This window comes from Panthera onca, chromosome D4 (genome assembly GCF_046562875.1).
Source record: "Panthera onca isolate mPanOnc1 chromosome D4, mPanOnc1 haplotype 2, whole genome shotgun sequence".
NCBI classification, from domain to species: Eukaryota; Metazoa; Chordata; class Mammalia; order Carnivora; family Felidae; genus Panthera; species Panthera onca.
The window spans coordinates 1002180-1024887 of NC_138351.1; the positions used below are offsets into that span (position 1 = coordinate 1002180).

Here is a 22708-nt window from a genome sequence, read left to right on the forward strand (position 1 = left end):
AAACAAGGTAACACGCATCTTTCCATGAGCACTATTACTTTCTTAGAGCCTAGGATGTTGGATTAAATTATGTGGACTCCCAGGTCTTTTTTTTTTTTTAATTTTTAAAAATATTTATTTTTGAGAGAGAGAGAGAGAGAGAGAGAGAGAGAGACAGAGTGTGAGTGGGGGAGGGGCAGAGAGAGAGGGAGACACAGTAATCTGAAACAGGCTCCAGACTCTGAGCTGTCAGCACAGAGTCTGACGTGGGGCTCAACCTGGGGAACAGTGAGATCATGACCTGAGCCAAAATTGGATGCTTAACCTACTGAACCACCAAGGTGTCCCTGGATTCCCAGGTCTTTGACCTTGATCAGTGCTGAATCAATTAAGAGGTAAGGATAAGGGTCTACTTAAATCCTATGGTATAACTGTTAACATAATGCAATTACACAATTCACCTCTTAAAAATTACTTTTATGACTGTCCAGATCAAGGGACCACCTCACAGTGCTTTCATCAAATACTACTTACAGTGGTATATTTCTGCCAATGCATTTCAACTGGGATTTTAACAAATTGGTATGCATTTGGAGGATAATCAGGAAAGATGACAGGTTTATTTTGACATTTTAAGCAATTGCAATTAGACATTTTTATATACACAAAGCAGGCAGAGGCAGGAGGAAAGCATGGCTGAAAGAGGCAAGCAGTCTTTAGCTCAATGAAAGGATAATGAGAGCTATCCATAAGTGAATTGGGTGTGTTTAACACATCTCTTCTCTGGCTATGTTTAAGTAGAAGTTAGATGACAACCTGGCTAAGATATTGTTGGGAAATTTCTTAGTCTCAATTCAATGCTGGTGACTTCTAAAATTCGATCAGTCTCCTATTGTGAACTAAAGTGTCTTTAATCAAGGCCGAGTAGCAGTACAGTCCCTGCATTAGGGGGCAATTACGTTGATTGCTTGAGATTAAGAAAACAATAGTGTTCTTTCAGGAAAAGCCAATTTTGGACATCAATGTGCTTTGGGAAGCACAGTCTGAACAGTCTCTGTAGGTCAAGTGCTACAGACTGAATTGTGTCCTCCCAAAAATGTGAATGTTGAAGCCCAAACCTCCAATGTGATGGTATTTGGACATAGGGTCTTTGAGAGGTGGTGAGTTTTAGATGAGATCATGAAGGCAGGGTGTTCATGATGAGATCAATGACCTTATAAGAGAAACCAAAGAGCTTGTCCTTGTGAGGACACAGTAAGGAGGCCATCTCTAAGCCGGGGGAAAAAAGCTCTCATCAGAACGTGACTGTTAAGTCATCCAGTCTGTGGTATTTGTTATGCTGCCTGAGCTAAGACACCAAGGTTATACTAGCTCAAGGCCTGGGAGGGACCTAAGCCAGTTTATACAGTATGTCAGAGCAGACAAAAATATTTAGGATTGTGCATTAACTGTTTGGAACTTTAAAAATAAACTTTAAAAATAAAACTGCCAGTTACTTTACCAGCAAAGATGGGTTTATTCAGAAATATCAACGAATTGCAATTCAGGGCAAGGAAGCAAGCTACTGGCAAAACCATAGACATCCCCAAGAACAAAGGAGAGGAATGTTCTCTTGCAGAGAAAGTTGGGAAAGCTATTACAAACAAAAAGTTCGTTTGAGTAAACGAGGAGTTTGAAGTATAATGGCTTTTCATTGGAGCTTGGGAGAGAAGAACCTTTCTTCCTCCTGCTGGGACAATAACTAGTAGCTAAAGCACCGCGGATTTGCAATTGGGTCTCTTCTTGTCGGGTCTACAGTTGACCCAAGGGATAGGGCATGAGAGCTCCCCCTTCCGGTTTCCTTTTATTAATTCTCACGGTAATAACACAAGATGTAAATCAGTAGTGGACTGATGGCACTTACTTCATTCTCGGTTAAGTCCATCTGGGTCTAATGAGGAGGAAGACACGAGGCCTTCAGGGTTTCAAGGTACTCGTCTCCTCTCAAGGAGGCACTGAATGAATGCTGAACTATCTAAGCAGGAGAAAATACTCTGAGTGTATCGTGTATCAGTACTCCAAATTGTGCAGCTCACAAGGTGTCTGAGTGGCCAGTGATGACGATATTAGCATTTATGAAGCCCGGATTCGTGTTCACTTTCCCTAGATATTCCATACGCTAAGTTCTGTGCTGCTGAGTAACCCGTGCATAACCCGCCGTGCTGGAGCCATCAGTGGCCCGAGACTGGACCAGGGGCCCTCCGGTTTCCTAACACCGTCCTTTCCCCGCACCCCACAGCCTGACTGGGCTCGCCCTCAGCTTGTTCGGATTTCGCAGAGGAACAGACTGCCTGGTCACAGTACATATAGCGCTTTCCCAGTTCTGGACTCCAGACTGGAGAGGGGTGTCCTTCCGTGTCAGGATGTGTCCATTTCTGTGCCTGAAGAGGACACCAGGAGCCGTTCCACAAGCGCCGAAATTACAAAACAGTCGTCCATCTAAGTCACTTCCCCAGACTGGACAGTGTTTCCGGAAACAGCACGGCCGCCTGGCCGTGGGAGATGACATACTTCCGGCGGGCGGCCGCGTGAGCACGCCCCGGCGGCCTCGGAGGCGTGGAGGTGGGGCCTGAGGTGGGCGGGGCGCTGCCGGAGGCCTCCGGCGCGGGCGCCCAGCTCCAGGCGGGAGCTGGGGCGCGGGGCGGGGCCTTGTGACCGTCCGGGGCCGCCCCTGACGCCGCTAGCCGCTGCGAGAGTCGCGGTCGTTGCGGCGGGTGCGACCGGCGGCCTCTGCATTTGCGCTCCCGGCCTCGCCTCCTTGGTGGCTCCGGCCTCAGCCGCCCTTACAGCCCTCGGCGTCGCCGCTGGCGCCGCCACCCGACCCGCAGGCCGCCGCGGGCCACGGAGCCCATGAGGGCGCGGGCCCCGCCGCCGCGTCCGCGGCGTCGTCGTCGTCCCGGAGCACCCCGAGCCGGCGCGGGCATGGCCGCGGCATGAGCGCGGAGCCGCCGCCGGAGCCGGAGGACGCGGCGGCGTCGGAGCCCGCGGCGGGAGCCATGCCAGAGAAGCGCCCGGGCGCGCAGGCCGCCGGCGGCCTCTCGGTGAGCGCGGGTGCGGCCCAGGGAGCCTGGGCGGGGCCGGGGTGCGGAGCCCGGGGATGAGGGGGGGGGGGGGGGTGTACGTGGACAGGCCGCGTGGGCCCCGGCTCTCGGGCAGCCCGTCCTTTCCGGGGCCACTCCTGCGCCTCGCCAGACAAACCTTCAGGTGGTTTGTTGTCTCGGGAAGCACTGTGCGCGGGGCCCCGAGGAGAAGTGGCTTAGTCCTTTCGGGAACTTCCAGACGTGTGGCAGGCGGTTCCACTTCCGTGGTGCAGTTCCCGGCCCGGCCTCCTCGGGCGTGTGCGGGCCTGTCGGCCGGGAACGCTCGGGCCGCTCTCCCTCCGGGTTTCCGCCGGGTTCGGGTGGCCGCCGGGGCGCTGATTTCATAGGCCCGGGTTCGGCAGAGCCCGCTGGCTCAGAGGCGCCTCCGGTTCGTTATGGGGGAGTAGAAAACATAGAGCTCCAGTCTTCCTTAAAGACCCTGGGTTTTTCTGCTCTATTCAGGACAGGAAATACAGAAACGTTACAGGGTAACACCAAGGAAACGTTTTGCCAAAGAAAACCAGAAATTTTAGGAAAGTTAAATGTATGCGGGCGACTTTTTTTTTTCTTTTTTATAAATTTTGCTTTACAGATTTTTAGCTTACATACCTATATTTGCTTTTAGGAGACGCTAGATGATTATTACTTGGTGATACGAGCCTGCATTAACAGAATTGGGAGGAGGGGGAAGTAGAATGGAGCCCGAAGAGCTGGTTCTGGTACTGGTCCTGTGAGAACGGTGTGCCCTGCCACTCGGTGCCTCATCCATAAAAGGAGAGGAGAGCCTAGTAGTAGTGTTGAAGGGCCCTCCTTGCTCAAGTGAGTTCTCATTTTTGAAAAAGCGTTAAGGGTTCCTCATTTCAAAGACAAGATGTCTGGAAAGGGAGGTTTATTTCATGGTGAGAGGAAATTCCATAGAATTGGTTTTTCTCGTTTTGTTTCTGATTATTTAAAAAGGAGACCTCATATTCCTGCCCCTCAACTGAGCCAAACCGCCGGGTCCTCCTGGGTCTGCATGGACAGACCATAATTACTCATCAGCCACCAAGCTAGTAACACGGGAAACAGCTTCCCTCATCCGTTGCTGTACTTAAGGACACCCAGTACTTTGCCAAGTGTAGCTAATTTTACCAGGCGAAGATTTTAGGTTGTTGGCTTCCTCTGCATCCCTCTGGTTCAGTTCCTCAGCGTTTTTGACTTAGCGTTTGACTTCTCTCTCGGGACCCTTGCTAACCTCACCATCAGTTCTTGGTTGATTAGTGTCACAATTACTGCTGTCCTTAAGTTTTTTCATTGGTTCTCCTTGGCTTTTTGGATAAAAATAAATAACCCAGCAGGTTGAAGCATTGTAGCATAGTGATTAAGTGAGCATGCTCAGAATCCCAGTCCCCACCTTTTGTTACCTGCACAAGTTACATAACATCTCCGAATTAATAATAGTATTTACCTCAGAGGATTGCTAGGGTTACTGCAACCTTGTACCTAGTAAGTTCTCAATAAATATTGGCTGTTACTGTTTCTCAATATTTTCAGCATGAATGGTCAGAATGTATACGTGATTCCTGACAAGTCATTTACTAAAAATTAAACCTGATGATTTGGGGGCGCCTGGGTGGCTCAGTCGGTTGAGTGTCCGACTCTTGATTTTGGCTCAGGTCATGCTTTTACGTTCGTGGGTTTGAGCCCTGTGTGGGGTTCCGTGCTGACAGTGCAGAGCCTGCTTGGGATTCTCCCTCCCTCTCTCTGTGTCCCTCCCCTGCTCTCTCTCTCTCTCTCTCTCTCTAAATAAACTTAAAAAAAAAAAGTTGATAATTTTATATGCTTAGAGCTGGAACTTTTGAAGGATGTTTACTCAAAGAAGTTTACTCAAGGAAACCTAGACTCTATTCCCTGGTTCCTTCTCCTGTGGGACCCTGATGCTAACCTGCTAATTTGGGCACAGATAGATTGCTACCCAGTCTTTCCTGGTCTCTGAGGGTGCATGGACTCCGTATTGATGAACTGCAGTGAATACTGACAGTGAATTTTCTTGATACTTACTGTACTTAGATGATTAGCATGGGCAGGTGGCAGAGTTCAGACACTGGTGCTCGTTTGGAATGTGTGGTGGCTGGGAAAGCAAGTGAATGCCTTTGTAATTTTTTTTTTATTTTATTTATTTTTTTTTAACGTTTATTTATTTTTGAGACAGAGAGAGACAGAGCATGAACGGGGGAGGGTCACAGAGAGAGGGAGACACAGAATCTGAAGCAGCTACAGGCTCTGAGCTGTCAGCTCAGAGCCCGACGCGGGGCTCGAACTCACGGAGTGTGAGATCGTGACCTGAGCCGAAGTCGGCCACTCAACCGACTGAGCCACCCAGGCGCCCCGTGAATACCTTTAAATGTTCATGTTGTATGCTGGGACCACAAATTATGCATCTTTCTGCTTACCTTTCTGTCTAGTATCATTTCCACATGCTACGTTCTGCAGCTGGGCCTGGAGCCTGACTGTGAGATCATGACCTGAGCCGAAATTGAGTCTGATGCTTAACAGACTGAACCACCCAGATGCCCCTGCTTGACTTTTTAATACAATAGTTTTGTATTTGTTTATCTTTTAAAAATAGCTTCATTGAAATATAATTGACATAGTAACAACTATATATGTTTATACAGGTTTGTATTTTGACATGTGTATTCGCTTGTGGAATCATTACCACAATCAAGACAGTGAATATATCCATCACTCCCAGAAGTTTCCTTGTGCCCATTTTATATCTTCTCTCCACCTACTTCACAGGCAAACATTTATCTACTTACTGTCAGTATATATTACTGTTAATTTTCTAGCATATGCTCTTTTTGCTTTGGCTTTTTTTTTTTTTTTAACTCAGCATGAGTTGAGATTTATCCATGTTGTATAAATCAGTGCATTCCTTTTTGTTGCTGAGTAGTATTCCATTGTATGGACATACCATACCACAATTTGTTTATCCATTCAGCTGTTGATGAACATTTGCTTCATCACTAAGGCTTGGCAGTACAAATAAAGTTGCTATGAGCGTTTGTCTACCAGTCTTTGTATGGGATATACTTTTAAGTAAATACTTAGAGTGCAGTGGCTAAATCATATGGTAGGTATATTGTTTAACTTTTAAAGGAAACTGCCAAACCATTCTCTAAAGTTATTTTACAGTTTTACATTGTCACTAGCACTATGACAGTTCCACTTCATCTACATCCTCAACACTTGGTCAATTTTAGCCCTTGTAATAGATCTGTATTTTAATTGTTTTATTTTGTTTTTAATTTGCATGTCCCTCTGGCTAATGATATTCAACATCTTTCCATAAACTTATTTGTCATCTTTATATCCTCTTGGTGAAGCGTCTGTTCGAGTCTTTTGCCTATTTTTATTGTTAGGTTGTTTATCTTATAATTGATTTTTAAGAGTACTTCATAGATTTAGGATGTAAGTCCTTTATCAGATATATGCTTTGCAAATATTTTCTTTAAAAAAACTTCTTTTTTTAATGTTTATTTATTTTTGAGACAGAGAAAGAGCATGAACGGGGAAGGATCAGAGAGAGGGAGACACAGAATCTGAAGCAGGCTCCAGGCTCCGAGCTGTCAGCACAGAGCCCGACGCGAGGCCCAAACTCTCGGACCATGAGATCATGACCTGAGCCAAAGTCAGATGCCCAATCGAGTGAGCCACCCAGGCGCCCCACAAATGTTTTCTTTTAAGCTGTGCTTTTAGAAGAACAGAGTGTTTGGGGCGCCTGGGTGGCTCGGTCAGTTAAGCATCCGACTTTGGCTCAGGTCATGATTTCGCGGTTTGTGAGTTTGAGCCCATAGTCCCACTCTGTGTTGACAGCTTTGGGCCTGGAGCCTACTTAGGATTCTGTGTCTCCCTCTCTCTCTGCCCCTCCCCTGCTTGTGCTCTCTCTTTCTTTCTCTCTCTCTCTCTCTCTCTCAAAAATTAACATTAAAAAATTTTTTAGAAGAGCAGAATGTTTAATTTTGATGAAATTTATCAATTTGTTCTTTTATGGATTGGTTTTGGTTTATATCTAAGAAATGCTTGCCTAACTCAATATCACAAGGATTTCCTTCAGTTTTTAGAAGCTTTTTAGATTTTACAATTAGTTTTATGACCATTTTGAATTATTTTTTAATATGGTGCAAAGTATGGATGGAAGTTCTCTTTTTGTGTATGGATAACTGTTGCATCATTTGTTGAAAAGACTTTCTTATTCACTAAAGTTGCACTTCAGTCAAAATTCAGTTATTCATATATGTCAGTCTATTCTGTATTCTGTTTTATCTGTAAATCAATACTGCTTAATCTGTATTATTAGAGGTATATATTAATACTTGAAACAAGTACTGTTAGGCTTCCACACTTGTTCTCTTTTAAAATTGTTTGGCTATTCTATGTCCTTTGCATTTTAGAATTCTGGAATCAGATTTTCAATTTTTACAAACAAACCCTGCTTATATTTTCATTGGGATTGTGTTGATTCTGAAAATGAGTTTAGGAAGAATTGAAAACATTGAATCTTCTCATTCATGAAAGAGGTATCCCTCCGTTTATTTTAGATCTTTAAAATTTCCCACCTGTGTTTTGGAGTTTTCAGTGTACAGGCCTTTCACATCATTTGTCAGAGTATACCCCATTTCAAATTTTTTGATGCTGTTGTACAATAGTGTAAATATTAAATATGTAAATTCTTAAAAATTCAAATTCATAATTGTTGCCAATATATAGAAACACAGTGGCTTCAAGAAATTCTTGGGGCGCCTGGGTGGCGCAGTCGGTTAAGCGTCCGACTTCAGCCAGGTCACGATCTCGCGGTCCGTGAGTTCGAGCCCTGCGTCGGGCTCTGGGATGATGGCTCGGAGCCTGGAGCCTGTTTCCGATTCTGTGTCTCCCTCTCTCTCTGCCCCTCCCCCGTTCATGCTCTGTCTCTCTCTGTCCCTAAAATAAATAAAAAAACGTTGAAAAAAAAAAAAAAAAGAAATTCTTAACATTGCAATATAATACATATATCATAAAATTGACCATTTCAACCATTTTTAATTGTGCAGCTTAGTAGTGTTAAATGTATTTACGTTATTGTGAAACCAATCTCTAGAACTTTTTCAGTTTGTAAAACGAAACCTCTATATCCATTAAATAGCATTTACCCTGTCCCTCATTCCCTAATAACCATCTTTCTGCTTTCAGTTTCTATAAGTCTGACTACTCTAGATACCTCATATAAGTGGAATCCTACACTGTATTTTTGTGACATTCAGCATAATGACCTCAATGTTGTTGTTGTTGACACATGTCGAAACATGTTGTCTTCAGGATTGCTGAAGGCATGTGTGGTATGTCTTGGAATTTCCTTCAAGATGGAATAATACTCTGTTTTATGTATATGCCACATTTTGTTTCTCCATTTATCTGTTGAGTATTTCATTGCTTCTGTTGTTTTGGCTATTGTGAATAATGCTTCTGTGAACATGATTGTACAAATATTTCTTTAAGACCCTGCTTTCAAATCTTTTGTATATCTATCCAGAAGTGGAATTATTAAATCATTGGGTAATTCCATTTTTAAGTTTTGAGGCACTGCCATGCTGTTTCCCATCGTAGTTGCACCATTTTAAATTCCCACCAGAAGTCCTTTGCTCAATTTTAAATTGGACTGTTACTTTGAGTTGTAGAGGTTCTTGATGTATTCTGAATATTACCTTCTTTTCAGGTACATGCATTACAAATATCTTCTCCATAGGTTGCCTTTTCACTCTGTTGATTGTATCCTTTGATGTGTGGAAGTTTTAAATTTTGGTAACATTCAATTTAATCTGTTTTTACTTTTGTTGCCTTTGTCTTTTGGTGTCATATTCAAGATCTCGTCAAATCCAATGTTACAGAGCTTTTCCCCTATGTTGTTTTGTGAGAGTTTTATGTCATACACTTAGTTAGGGTTTTGGTTCATTTTAAAAGTTTGTGGTTTTGACAAAGCCCAATATCTACTTTTTTCTTTTGTTGCTTGTTACTGTTGCTGCTTTGCAGTCATGTCTAAGAATCCATGATTAAATCCAAGATTTAGCTCTGTGTTTTCTTCCTAGTTTTGTGGTTTTAGCTTAGATCATTTATCTGGTTTGGGTTCTCTATATGGTGTGAGGTAGGGTTTCAGATTCATTCTTTATATGTGGAAATTCAGTGGTCTCAGCACCATTTGTTGAAGAAACTGTGCTTTTGTTTTGAGTGGATTTGGCACTCCTGCCAAAAATCAGCAGGATATAGATGTATCAGTTTATTTATGGAAACCCAGTTCTAGTCAGTTTGTGTATATGACAGCCTCTTTCTCTCTCCTGCTTCCATGTTGGGAGTCACTCACTGATGTTTACTGTGTACCGTGATCTGTGAGTTGGAGATCATGTTTGGGACCAACGGGAGTAGTTTTCACCCTTATCTTTTTCCAATTGAAGGCAGATGACCTGATTGATAAAAGTCAGGTGCTCTTGCTAGTCTCATCTTTTCAGGTCATGTTGAGAAAGCAAGTGAGGGGGTTGATGGAGATTGGTTTTTTTTTTGTCCAGGCACATACTAGCCCAGCCAGACTCCTTAGTGTGGGAACAGAGGTGGGTGGGTAAATAAAAGGCTGCACTTTGCCTGAGGAACTGCCTACATTTGTCTCCTGTCACCTCTTACTCAGGTTGCTGCAGTCCAGGCTACCTGTCATGTATGTGCTGATTCTGTTTATGAAAACTGTAGGCTAAGAAAGGTAGTGTAAGCAGTACAGTGGTTAGTAGCATACACTCTGGAGGTACGTGATTCTCTGGATGGAATACCAGCTGAGGCACTTAGTAACTCTATGACTTGGGCAAGTTACATGAATTCTCTGCATCTGACTTTTGTCATCTATAAAATGGGGATGATGATAGTTTTTATCTTGAAGACTACAGTGCAGAAAAAACGGTAGCATCTGTAATGTGCTTTGATCAGGTCTTGGCATGGTGTCTGTTGCTGCTTCTCCTGCTATTGTAGAATAATTTTTGCAGTATAGCTTAGATCTTTTTTTTTTAATGTTTATTTATTTTTTGAGAGATTGACAGAGTGTGAGCAGGGGAGGGGCAGAGAGAGAGAGAGAGAGAGAGAGAAAGACACAGAATCTGAAGCAGGCTCCAGACTGAGCTGTCAGCTCAAAGCCTGACGCGGAGCTTGAATCCACGAACCGTGAGATCATGACCTGAGCTGAAGTCAGGCGCTCAACCGACTGAGCCATCCAGGTGCCCCAGCTTAGATCTTTTGTAATGACTGTCTCTGAGCTGTGTCCTTGTTCTTTATAGTGTTCATTTCCATTTAAAGATTTATATTTCATTAAACGAGTACAGGATAGTATCTATTGATACCATTGTTGCCAACATCTAGCAGACATACTAGAGCTCAACACATACAAGCTGAGTGAATTAACCACTTGGATTTGAATATTTTCATTCTTAGATAAGGTTGATAGAGATAGGAATATTTACAAAAGTAGTCCTTGGCATCTTGGTTTGCTTTAAGTTGGGTGGTGGTTGGTAAATTATAGAGTTTGAAGACTTAAAAGCAGTTATCTTACAAATATTTAATCAATGCTTTGTCTGTCCAACCCCATAGTGATTGCATGTATTCAACTATTTAATTTAGTGCTGAGAAAATTTTCATAATTTTTGTGGAAAAGTTATTTCATCTAAAGAAGCCGTAAAATTGTTTTTCCTACTGGCATTTCAGTATTAGGAGGAAGAAAAGCAAAGCCTTTAGGTGTAATCATTTATTCGTTTTAAAACTTTTTATGTACTTCATCTTTGTGTTTATATTTAAAAAGATTTTTGATAAAGAATTTATTTTTGATGGAACATTTTACTAACCAGATAAATACAAAGGATATAGGCAAGAAGTAGTAAACTTCTATGTTATTAAAGTACTCAGAGCTTAGAGTGAAATATACTTCTCATATATGTCTTCAGCATTACTGCAGAGATTACTATGAATCTTATGGCAGTACATCCCAACTATGGAGTACTCGTTTTCTTTTTTTTTTTTTTTTTTTAATTTTTTTTTTTTCAACGTTTTTTATTTATTTTTGGGACAGAGAGAGACAGAGCATGAACGGGGGAGGGGCAGAGAGAGAGGGAGACACAGAATCGGAAACAGGCTCCAGGCTCCGAGCCATCAGCCCAGAGCCTGACGCGGGGCTCGAACTCACGGACCGCGAGATCGTGACCTGGCTGAAGTCGGACGCTTAACCGACTGCGCCACCCAGGCGCCCCTGGAGTACTCGTTTTCAATTAAAATATATTTTAAAATAATTTTTCTGCTTAGAAGTACAATAGAACCAACAGTTTACAGTTATAGTTCTTAGTTCCTCAGCTTATCCATAAAAATCAAGATCAAAATATTTCATTTTTAATAGGTTAACATTGTACATGGTGTAATGATAACTTGATGGTAAGTGGTTTACTATTGCACATGATAGGTAGTACAGAGATTGTGTGCTTATTTTAGCAGTGTAATATCACCAAAGACATGGTGGGCTCATTACATTCATATGCTCTGCTCTTCCCAGGGTAATAGTTTGGGGTCATAGGATTGACCACGTGTGGTCTCAGGATGGCTATGATGCTAAGTATCACATGCTTACACAACAGTGCCCTCAAACTGGAAACAGTAATGTTTTGATATATGTCCCTAGAAGAATGAAGGAAAGTCCATAAACCCTCCACGTATTTCCCCTCATACCTCATTGGCCATAATTGGTCCATGTAGTTCGTTCCTATCTTTAGTCATTGAATGATCCTGGTCAGGTTAACTAGTCAAGATTCAACTTCCGGACCTGAAGAATTCTCAAGGCTGCAGTCTCAGGAGGTGACTAGTCTGTTTATGCACACGGTTGCTGAAACATGAACACAGTTGGGAATTTGTTAGCAAATATGTCTTGGTGGTGTAGGAAGTCAACTTCTAACGTCATAAAAGCCAGTTATCTGCTGAGTTCAGGGTGCATTTAGAGAATTACTATTGAGATCCTTGCCTTTGAGAGGTGTTGTGTAGTACAGGAGAGAGACTAGTCGTATGTGGAAAAGAAGCTACAGGAATTTGGTAGGGAAGCACCTGCCTCTGTTCAGGGTGGTCAAGGAATGTCAGCAGCTTCTCAGATATTATATGGGGTTACTGATACTTATGATCTCCCCTTTGTGTTCTAGTTATTCACTTTGGGGTCAGCAAACTTTTTCTGTTAAGAACCTGATGGTAAATATTTTAGGCTTTTCTGCCATATAGTCTGTTGCAGCTACTCAGTGCTGTCAGTGTAGCACAAAAGCAGCCTTGGACATATGTAAATGAATGAGCATTGCTAAATTTCAGTAAAACATATTACAAAAACTGGTGATCGATTTAGGCTGTGGGCTGTAGTTTCCCAACCCCTGCTCAAATATTTCCCCTATTCTTTCCACCTTCAGGATGTTTTTGGTATTCTTGCCCATTAATTTTTTGAAACTTTATTTTAGAATAGTTTAGACTTACAGAAAAAAGGTTGTATAGAGAGGTTTCGTATACCTCACATCCATTTCCTTCTGTTATTAGCATCTTATATTAGTATGGTATATTTGTTAAAACTGATGAACCAATGTCCATACCTTACCATCATCTAAAGTCCATACTTATTCACATTTTCCTGGTTTTTACTAAATGCCCTTTTTCTGTTTCAGTATTTCATTACATTTAGTTTTCATGTCTCTGTAAGTTCTGGGCTATGATAGTTTCTCAGACTTTCCTTGTTTTTGATGACTTTCACAATTTTCATGAGTCCTGGTTATTTTGCAGAATGTCCCTCAAGTGGGATTCATCTGATGTTTCCTCACGATTAGGGTGGGATTACGGGTTTAGAGGAGGAAAGCCCACAGAAGTGAAGTGCCATTTTCATAACATATCAAGGATACACGTCACTGTTGACATTAACATTTTGTCTGAGGTAGTGTTTGTCACCTTTCTCTAGAAAGATACTCTTCTTCCCCTCTTTCTATGCTGTACTCTTCAGAAGAAAGTACATGCGGCCCACATTTAAGAAATGGGAGTTTTGCCTCACTTCCTTGAAGGCAAAACTTGAAGGAATTTCTTGCATTTGGAATTCCTCTGCACAGATTTGTCTTTTCTCCCCCACTTGTTTACTATGTCATCTTACTAGTATAGATTTGTAGATATGTATTTTATAATACATATATTTTATAACTTTATTAGCTATATATTTTCATATATAATGAAATATATATTTTATTATATTAGCTATAATCCAGTACTGTTTTGTTGCCTCATATTGCCACAGCTTTGGCCATTGGGAGCTCTTTGACATATCCCTATGTTTTTGGCGTTTCATTGGGGTGTTTTGTTTTTTATTTTTAGCAATATATTCTGGTACTACAAGATTTGCCAGATTTCTCTTGTATTTTTCCTGCCTTAGTCCTAGAATCAGCCATTTCTCTAAGGAGCTCTGGCTCCTTTTGTTGGAAAATTGTATTTGAAACCAAGATCAGGGCACCAGAACTGACTGCTCTTGGGCTGCTGGGATGTCATTACTTTTAGGTTCTCTCGGGTGACAGAGCAAGGAAAATATACATGTGTATATTAGCCTGTGTATACATGTTATCTATAAATAGTTCTGTATATGGTCATCTGTATCTATGTAAAATTAAAATGAGTTCATAGAGTTATCTCCAACTCTAATCTGTTATCACAGGGATCATTCTAGCTTTTTCCCTTGTTGATAACCTTCCGCTCCAGCAGTGAAAAAAGTAACTCCTACCATTTGCCATCCATTTACTTAATTGTTCAATTCCAGTACACTGATTTCAGAATGGTTATCTGTACCCTTGTGGGAACACATTTATCAATTAATACAGTGCTTAAATGTGGTACCTTTTGCCTTTTGGTCTTACAGACCCTACTCATCCCTAATGTTACTTAGATCACTAACTGTTGCCCCCACCCTCTTCAGTGAAGTTGATTCATGCATTTCTAATACAGTTACCTTTATCACACTCTGCAGTCCATGCTGAGATTCTCTGACCTCCTAAACATTTTTCAAAAAATTAACCTATACCAGGGTTCAAAGTCTGTGGGTTTTGAAAAACACATAGTGCTGTTTTCTACCATTACAGTATTAAACAAACATGAGTTTCACTGCCTGTGCTTCACCTGTTTAACCTTACCCCTCCACCCCTAGCAACCACTGATCTGTTTACCTCTCCAGTTTTACCTAAATGGAATCATACACTATATAGCCTTCCAGACTTTCTTCTTTTCACTTAGTAATATGCATTTAAGATCTATCATCCAACAATTGCATTGTTTTAATTTGCATTTTCATTTATTTTTTTTTTTAATGTTTATTTTTGAGACAGAGAGAGACAGAGCATGAACAGGGGAGGGTCAGAGAGAGGGAGACACAGAATCTGAAACAGGCTCCAGGCTCTGAGCTGTCAGCACAGAGCCCGACGCGGGGCTCGAACTCACGGACCACGAGATCATGACCCTAGCTGAAGTCGGCCGCTTAACCGACTGAGCCACCCAGGCGCCCCTTAATTTGCACTTTTAAATGACATATGTTGAGCATCTTTTCGTATACTTATTTGCCATTTCTGTATCATTTTTGGTTAGGTGTCTGTTAAGATCTGCCCCTCCCCCCACCCCGTTTTATAATTAGGAGATTTATTAACTCGTTTAGCAAGAAATCTGATGGAAAGACAGTTTCAGGATTGGTTCATTTAGCACTTAAGCAGCATAATCAAGGACCCAGGTACTTGGTGATTTCAGTGTATTGACTTGTCTGGCTCTCATGGTCTCAAGGTATTTGTCAGGGTTCCAGGCTGCACACACAGCCAAGAGGCAGAGTCAGCCTCTTTCTGCATCTTTGTGTCTCTTTTTTTTTTACCATTGCATTTTTATTGAGATATATTCACATAAAATTCACTGTATTCAAGTGTACGATCCAGGTATTTTTAGTATATTCACAAGGTTGTACAGCCATTACCACTGTCAGAATATTTTCATCTCCCCAGAATGAAACCCTGTACCCATTAGCAGTCATTCTTATCTTCCCCTACCTTCTGGCCCTGGTGACCACTAATCTGCTCTCTGTTCCAGTGGAATGTCTATTCTGGGCATTTCACATAAATGGAATAATACTATATGTTGTTGCCTTTGGTGCCTGGCTTCTCTGATTGAGCATAAAGTTTTCCAAGTTATCCATGTTGTAGCATAAATTTATACTTTATTCCTTTTTATAGCTGATTAATATTGCATTGTATGGATATACCACTTTTTGATTATCCATTCATCACTTGGTAGACATCTGGGTTGTTCCTACATTTGGTTACTATGAATAATGTTGCTGTGAACATTTGTTTACAGGTTTCTGTATACACATATTTTCAGTTGTCTTGGGTATTGGAGTACAATTGCTAGGTTATATGGTAACTCTGTTTAACATCTTGAGGAAATGCCAAACTATTTTCCATAGTGGGGTACCATTTTATATTCCCAACAGTTGTGTGTGAGGGTTCCTATTTAAATCCTCACCAGTACTTGTTAATATTTTTTTATTACATCCATTCTGGTGGGTCTGAAGTGGTATGTCACTATGGTTTTGATATGCATTTCCCTAGTGGCTAAGGATGTTGAACATCTTTTCATGTGTTTATTGACCAATTCTTTATTTTCTTCAGAGAAATGTTTATACAGGTCCTTTGCCCATTTTTAAACTGTGTGACTTGTCATTTTATAGGTGAATTGAAAGAGTTCTTGATTCAAGTCCCTGATCAGATACAAGTTTGTAAATACTTTCATCCACTCTGTGGCTTGTCTTTTCATTCTTTCAGCAGTGTCTTTCACAGAGCACAAGTTTTTAGTTTTAATGGAGTCCAGCGTGCCAAGTTTTTCTTGCATGGATGGTGCGGTTAGTGCTGTATATACAAACTCATGATGAAACTAAGGGACCTTAGTTTTAGGTCTGTGATCTATTTTGAGTTCCTTTTTTTTTTTTTTTAATTGTAAAATACACATAACATAAAATTCACCATTTTAGTCATTTTTAAGTATGTAGTTCAGTGGCATTTGTATATTAACATTGTTGGACAACCAGTACCATTGTCCATCTCCAGAACTTTTCATCATTGAAACTGAACTCTGTACCCATTAAAAAATAACTCATCATTTCCCTCTCCCCACCTAGTCCCTGGCAACCACCATTGTACTTTCTTTCTCTCTAAATCTCATATAACAGAATCATACAGTATTTGTCCTTGTACGACTGGCTTATTTCACTTAGCGTAATGCTGTCAACATTTAGCTGTGTTGTAGCAGTTGTCAGAATTCCCTTTTCAGGGCTGTATAATAATCCATCACCTTTTGGCTATTGTGAATATTTGGAATTGTGAATAACGGGTGTACAGATATCTCCTTGAGACCCTGCTTTCATTTCTTTTGGGTATATAGCCAGAAGTGAGTTACTGGATATTTGGTAATTGTATTTTTAATTTTTTTTAGGAACTCCCATAGTGTTTTCACATTGGCTATACCATTTTACATTGCCACAAAAGTGCACAAGTTTACATCCTTGCCAACACTTGTTGTTTTCAGGTTTTTAATTTTTTTTTCTTTTTAATCGTAGCCATCCTATTGAGCACAAGATAATATCTCAGTATTGTTTAGCTTTGCATTTCCCTAATGATAAGTGGTATGGAGCATCTTTTCATGTAATTTTTTGTCCTTTGCAGATTTTTAAATCAGTTTGTTTTTTTGGTGCTTGAACTTTAGGAGTTTATACGTATGTGCGTGCATGCTTCTGTGTGTATAATAATTCCTTACCAGATAGGTGATTTGCAAATATTTTCTTCCATTCTGTGGGTTGCCTCTTCACTCTGTTGATAATGCCCTTTGACGCGCAAAAGTTTTTCTTTTTGATCAAGTCAGATTATCTATTTTTTTCTTTTGTTGCCTGTTTTTTTTTTTTTTTTGGTGTCATGTTCAGAAAATCATTGTCAGGTCCATTGTCATGAGGCTTTCCTCCTGTGTTATCTTCTAAGAGTTTTATAGTTGGTAGCTTTTATGTTTAGGGCTTTGATTCATTTTGAATTAATTTTTTGTACATGAAGTGAGGTAAAAGGTCCAGCTTCATTATTTTGCATGTGAATATCCAGTGTTCCCAGGACCCTGCGTCGAAGGGACTATTCTTTTTCCACTGAATGGTCTTAGCACTCTTGTTGCAAATCATTTGGCCATTATACAAGTGTTTACTTCTGAACTCTCTATTATTATATCCCATTGGTCTTTGTTTTTATGCCAGTACTGCCCTGGTTTTTTTTTTTTTTTTAACATTTATTCATTCATATTTTAGAGAGTGAGAGAGTGTGAGTGGGGAAAGGAGCCAAGGGGGAAAGAGAATTTTAAGCATGGAACGTGATGTGGGGCTTGATCCCACGACCCTGGGATCATGACCTAAGCTGAAATCAAGAGTTGGGTGCTTGGGGCGCCTGGGTGGCTCAGTTGGTTGAGCATCTGACTTCAACTCAGGTCATGATCTTGTGGTTCATGGGTTCAGCCCTGCATGCTGACAGCTTAGAGCCTGGAGCCTGCTTCTGATTCTCTTTCTCCCTCTCTGCCCCTTCCCTGCCTGTGCTTGTTCGCTATCTCTCTCTCTCTCTCTCTCTCTCTCTCTCATAAATAAACAAAATTTAAAAAAAGAAAAAAGAATTGGGTGCTCAACTGAGCCATTTGGGTGCCTGAGTGCCATACTGTTTTGATTAGCTTTGTAGTGTGCTTTGAAAGCAGGAAATGTGAATACTGCAGTTTTTTGGGTTTTTTTTTAATGTTTATTTGAGAGAGAGAGAGAGAGAGAGAGTGAGCAGGGGAGCAGCACAGAGAGAGGGCGGGGAGAGAATCCGAAGCAGGCTCTGTGCTGCCAGTGCAGAGCCTGACGTGGGGCTCAATCCTACGAACTGAGAGATCATGACCTGACCTGAAATAGTCAGACACTTAACCAGCTGAGCCACCCAGGTGCCCCAGTTTTGTTTTTGTTTTTGTTTTTGTTTTTGTTTTTGTTTTTGTTTTTGTTTTTGTTTTTTAAACTGTTTTGACTTGTCAGGGTCACTTGAGATTCCATATGAATTTTTTTTTCAAGTTTTTATTTACATTCTAGCTTAAAAAAAAAGTACAAAATTGGTTTCAGGAGTAGAATCCAGTATTCATCACTTACATACAGTACCCAGGGGTCATCATAACAATGCCCTCCTAATACCCATTACTTATCTAGCCCATCCCCCACCCACCTTCCTCCATATAAATTTTAGAATGGATTTTTTATTTTTGCAAAAAAGGTCATGGCACTTAAGTAGGAATGACACTTAATCCACAGATCATTTAGGGCAGTTTTGACATCTAGACAACGTTGAATTTCCTGATTCTTGAACATAGAAGGTCTTTCCATTTATTTTTGCCTTCTTAATTCTTATCTGCAGTGTTTTGTAGTTTTCAGTGTTAAAGTTTTTTGCCTACTTGGTTCATTTTTCCTGAGAACTTATTCTTTTTGATGCTGTTGTAAAAAGAATTGGGTTTGTTTTTTGAGAAAGAGAGCAGGCGAGCATATGCAAGCAGGAGAGGGACAGAGGAAAAATCTCAAGAAGGCTCCATGCCAAGTGCAGAGCCCAATGTGGAGCTCAGTTTCACCACCGTGAGATCATGATCACAATTGTGAGATCATGACCTGAGCTGAAATAGAATCAGATGCTTAACCCACTGAGCCAGCCAGGCATCCCAAAAGAGTAGTTTTTGTAATTTTCATTGTTAGTGTATACAAATGCAACTGATTTTTGCACGTTGAATTTTTTGTCCTTCAATTTTGCTGAATTCACTTATTAGCTCTAAAGTGTTTTTGTGGAACCTTTAGGGTTTTCTATATGTAAGATGATGGCATCTGCAAACAAATGATTTTACTTTTTCTTTTCCAGTTTGGATTTTTTTTTTCCTTATGTAATTACTCTGGCTAGAACTCCCATTACTATGTTAAATAAAAGTGTTAAAAGCAGGCATCTTTTTCTTGTTCCTGATCTTAAAGGAAAAGTTTTCTCAGCCTTTCACTATTGACTGTGATGTTAGGTGTAGATTTTTCATATGTGCCATTTATTATATTGAGGTAATTTCCTTCTATCCTTTTTAAGATTTTTTTTAATCATGAAAAGCTATTAATTTTGTCAAGTGCTTTTTCTGCATCAGTGGAGATGATCGTGTATCCCCCAACCTCCTTCTTTTCAAAGTGGTGTGTCCTGCTGATTGATTTTCATTGTGAACTGTTCTTACATTCTTATAGTCCAGGGATAAATCTTACTTGGCCATGGTGTTAGATCCCCTTTAGCAAGCTGCTGAATTTAGTTTGCTACTACACTAAAACCTTGGTTTGTAAGCATAATTCGTTCCAGAAACATGCTTATAATTCAAAGCACATGTATATCAAAGCGAATTTCCCCATTAGAAATAATGGGAATGCAGATAATTCGTTCCACAACCCAAAAATATTCATATAAAAATGGTTACAATGCTGTAATATAATACAGAATAATAAAGTACAAAATATAAAGAAAAATAAATTCATCTGCACTTACCTTTGAAGACCTTAGTAGCTGGTGTGAGGGAGACAAGAGAGGAGGGTTATTGTGTAGAACGACTTTCATTATCACTAATGGAATCACTGCTATCCACTGGCTCATTGGAATCTTTTTCTGTATGAGGGCCATTTTATACACTCGCACAGATGTTGATGACAGTACAGTATTAATAAACTCTTGTCATGTATTTATTGTAACTGGCAATAAGGCAGCAGAGGAAAGGGTCTATATCTGCAGGCAGCCTGACCTAGAATGAAGCAAAGCATTTCTAAGCTCACTCTTGTAATGGAAAAGCAAAGAACTATCGATAGGTGCTTTGAAGTGGCAAAAAAATACACCAGTGCCAGTTTGGGCACCTTCCAGCGTTCTGAAAAATCACTGATCTCTGCCAAACACCACGGCCTGAGATGGAGCATGAGCATCTGAGCATGGGAGACATTCCCCCACAATCCTGCAGAGAGAGAGAGACAAACACACACACACACACACACACACACACACACACACAGGAGAACTATTGGCTCAGTTGTGATCATGTGATGTTCGGTGTCATATACTTCTATTGCAAGACATCACTCCTTTATCAAGTTAAAATTTATTAGAAGTGTTAGCTTGTCTTGTGGAACACTTGCAGAGCAAGTTACAATCCAAGGTTTTACTGTATTTTGTTAAGGATATTTGCATCAAAAGCATAAGGAAAATTAATCTGCAGTTGCCTTTTCTTGTAGTGTCTTTTTCTTTGGTACAGGTAAATGCTTCATTCATAGACTGTGTTAGGAAGTGTTCCCTCCTCTTCATTTTTGAGAAGACTTCCAGAGTGAATGATGTTAATTCTTCTTTAAATGTTTGGTAGAATTTACCAATGAAGCCATGAGGTCCAGGGCTTTTCTTTGGCAGAAGGTTTTTGATCACTTATTGAATACTAGTTCTGGATATGTGCAGATGTTCTATTTCTTCATGACTTAGTCTTGGTAGATTGTGTATTTCTAGGAATTTGTCCATTTCATCTAGTTTATCCAGTCCATTGGCTTATAGTTGCCCGTAGTACTCTTTCACTAATATAACCTCTTTTTCACTAAAGATTTGTTAATTTTCTTTTTAAGTTTTTTTTTAATCTTTATTTATTTTTGAGAGAGAGATAGAGCACGAGTAGGGGAGGAACAGAGAGTGACAGAGACACAGAATCCAAAGCAGGCTCCAGGCTCCAGGCTCCGAGCTATCAGCATAGAGCCCAACACGGGGCTGGAACTCAGAAACCGCGAGTTCATGACCTGAGCCGAAGTTGGAAGCTTAACCAACTGAGCTGCCCAGATGCCCCAAGATTTGTTAATTTTTTGATAGTTTCATAAATTGACTTCTATTGATTTTTGACATTTTTTGCTCTTCTACTCAGTATTACATTTATTTCCGCTCTAACCCTTTATTTCTTTTTTCTTTTCTAGTTCCTTACAGTGAACAGTTAAGTTACTGATTTCAGATATATATATTTTTTTTAATAATCGGGCATTTACGGCCATAAACTTCCCTCTAAGCATTGCTTCATCTGCATTCAACAAACTTTGATATATTTTCATTTTTGTTCATATGAAAGTTTTGTGACTTATGATTTCTTATTTGACCTATGGTTTATTTAGGTGTATGTTAATATCCACATATTTGTCAATTTTCTAAATTTCTTTATGTTACTAATTTCTAGTTTCATTACATTGTGGTCAAGATAACATAGTTTGTATTATTTCAGTCTTTTGAGTTTATTTAGACTTGTTTTATGGTATTTCTCTGTACACATGAGAAGAATGTACTGCTCTAGTTGGGTAGAGTTCTCAATAAATGTTAGGTCTAGTTAGTGTGGTGTTGCTAAAATTTTTACTTCATTGTTGATCTTCTAATTGTTCTATCCTTGTTAGAAGTAGGTATGGAAATCTCCAGTTATTACTGTTGAATTGTCTGTGCCTTTTAGTTTTTAAGGGTATGGGTGCCAGCAGGTAAGGGAGAATGAATGATTTAATGTTATATAATATAAATATATTTGGTATTTTCTATAAAGAAGTCCTATACATCAATATGAAAAATTACCTTCTCTAATGAAAAGTATGCAAAATGAACAATTTGTAGACAAAGAAATACAACTTTCTAAGAACCATAGGGAAGAAGTAGTATTTCACTTGTAATCAGGGAAATACAAAATAAAATGATATAACCATTAAAATATCTAATTAGAAAATATTAAAAAAAAATTTTTTTTTTAAGCTCCAGGCTTTGAGCTGTCAGCACAGAGCCCAACGCGGGACTTGAACTCATGGAGTGTGAGATCATGACCTGAGCTGAAGTCAGACGTTCAACCAACTGAGCCACCTAGGCGCCCCTCTAATTAGCAAATATTTAAAAATTACTTGTAGTCTTAGGATATGGGGAGACAGGTATTCTCAGACACTGGTAATGATACAAGTCACTCTTTAAAAAGTTTTTTTGACAACCTCTTTGAAGCTTTTTAGTTTCCTTATATTTTGTTATGAATACTACCCCTGTGTTCATCATCCTAACCTTAACAGTTAAAAACACACAAGGCCAAGCTTAGTTCACCTGCATTTTCTATAAACTGGTCCTTACATATCAGCTAAATTGAATCCAAGCTTTCTGTTTGTTTTATTTCATTTTGGGAAGAATACTTTATATGTGGTTTATTTCTTGTGTAACACATCACGCAGCAAATAACTCTCTTTGTGATGTTGTAATGATGAGGTTTTAGGTATTGTCAGCTTAATCATTCCCTTATAAAATGCCTTATCAGCTTTTAACCTAATTGTTTTAACAGGCATTAATGCTTGTTATCTAGTTGACTATTTCAGTGAGGCTTAGAAAGTGGCAGGATTTTAAATTAATCATTCCTTTGTCCATTATCAAAATTCTTAAAAAAGAAGAGCTTTTCCTAGTCAAATA

General features: G+C 40.1%; 1 protein-coding gene across 2 annotated transcripts in view; it reads left to right on the forward strand.

Annotated features, from left to right (window-relative positions):
- The first annotated feature begins 2700 nt into the window (after positions 1 to 2700).
- The window catches only part of SLC71A2 (solute carrier family 71 member 2), a 73279-nt gene continuing 53271 nt past the window's right edge, over positions 2701 to 22708 (forward strand). Inside the window, exon 1 of one of the 2 annotated variants that reach the window (XM_078436130.2) lies at positions 2701 to 3059. In XM_078436130.2, the coding sequence (XP_078292256.2) occupies positions 2952 to 3059 (108 nt within the window). In that variant the 5' untranslated portion in view covers positions 2701 to 2951. The remainder of the gene's footprint in view (positions 3060 to 22708) is intronic. The other variant, XM_078436129.2, reaches the window with a different exon arrangement.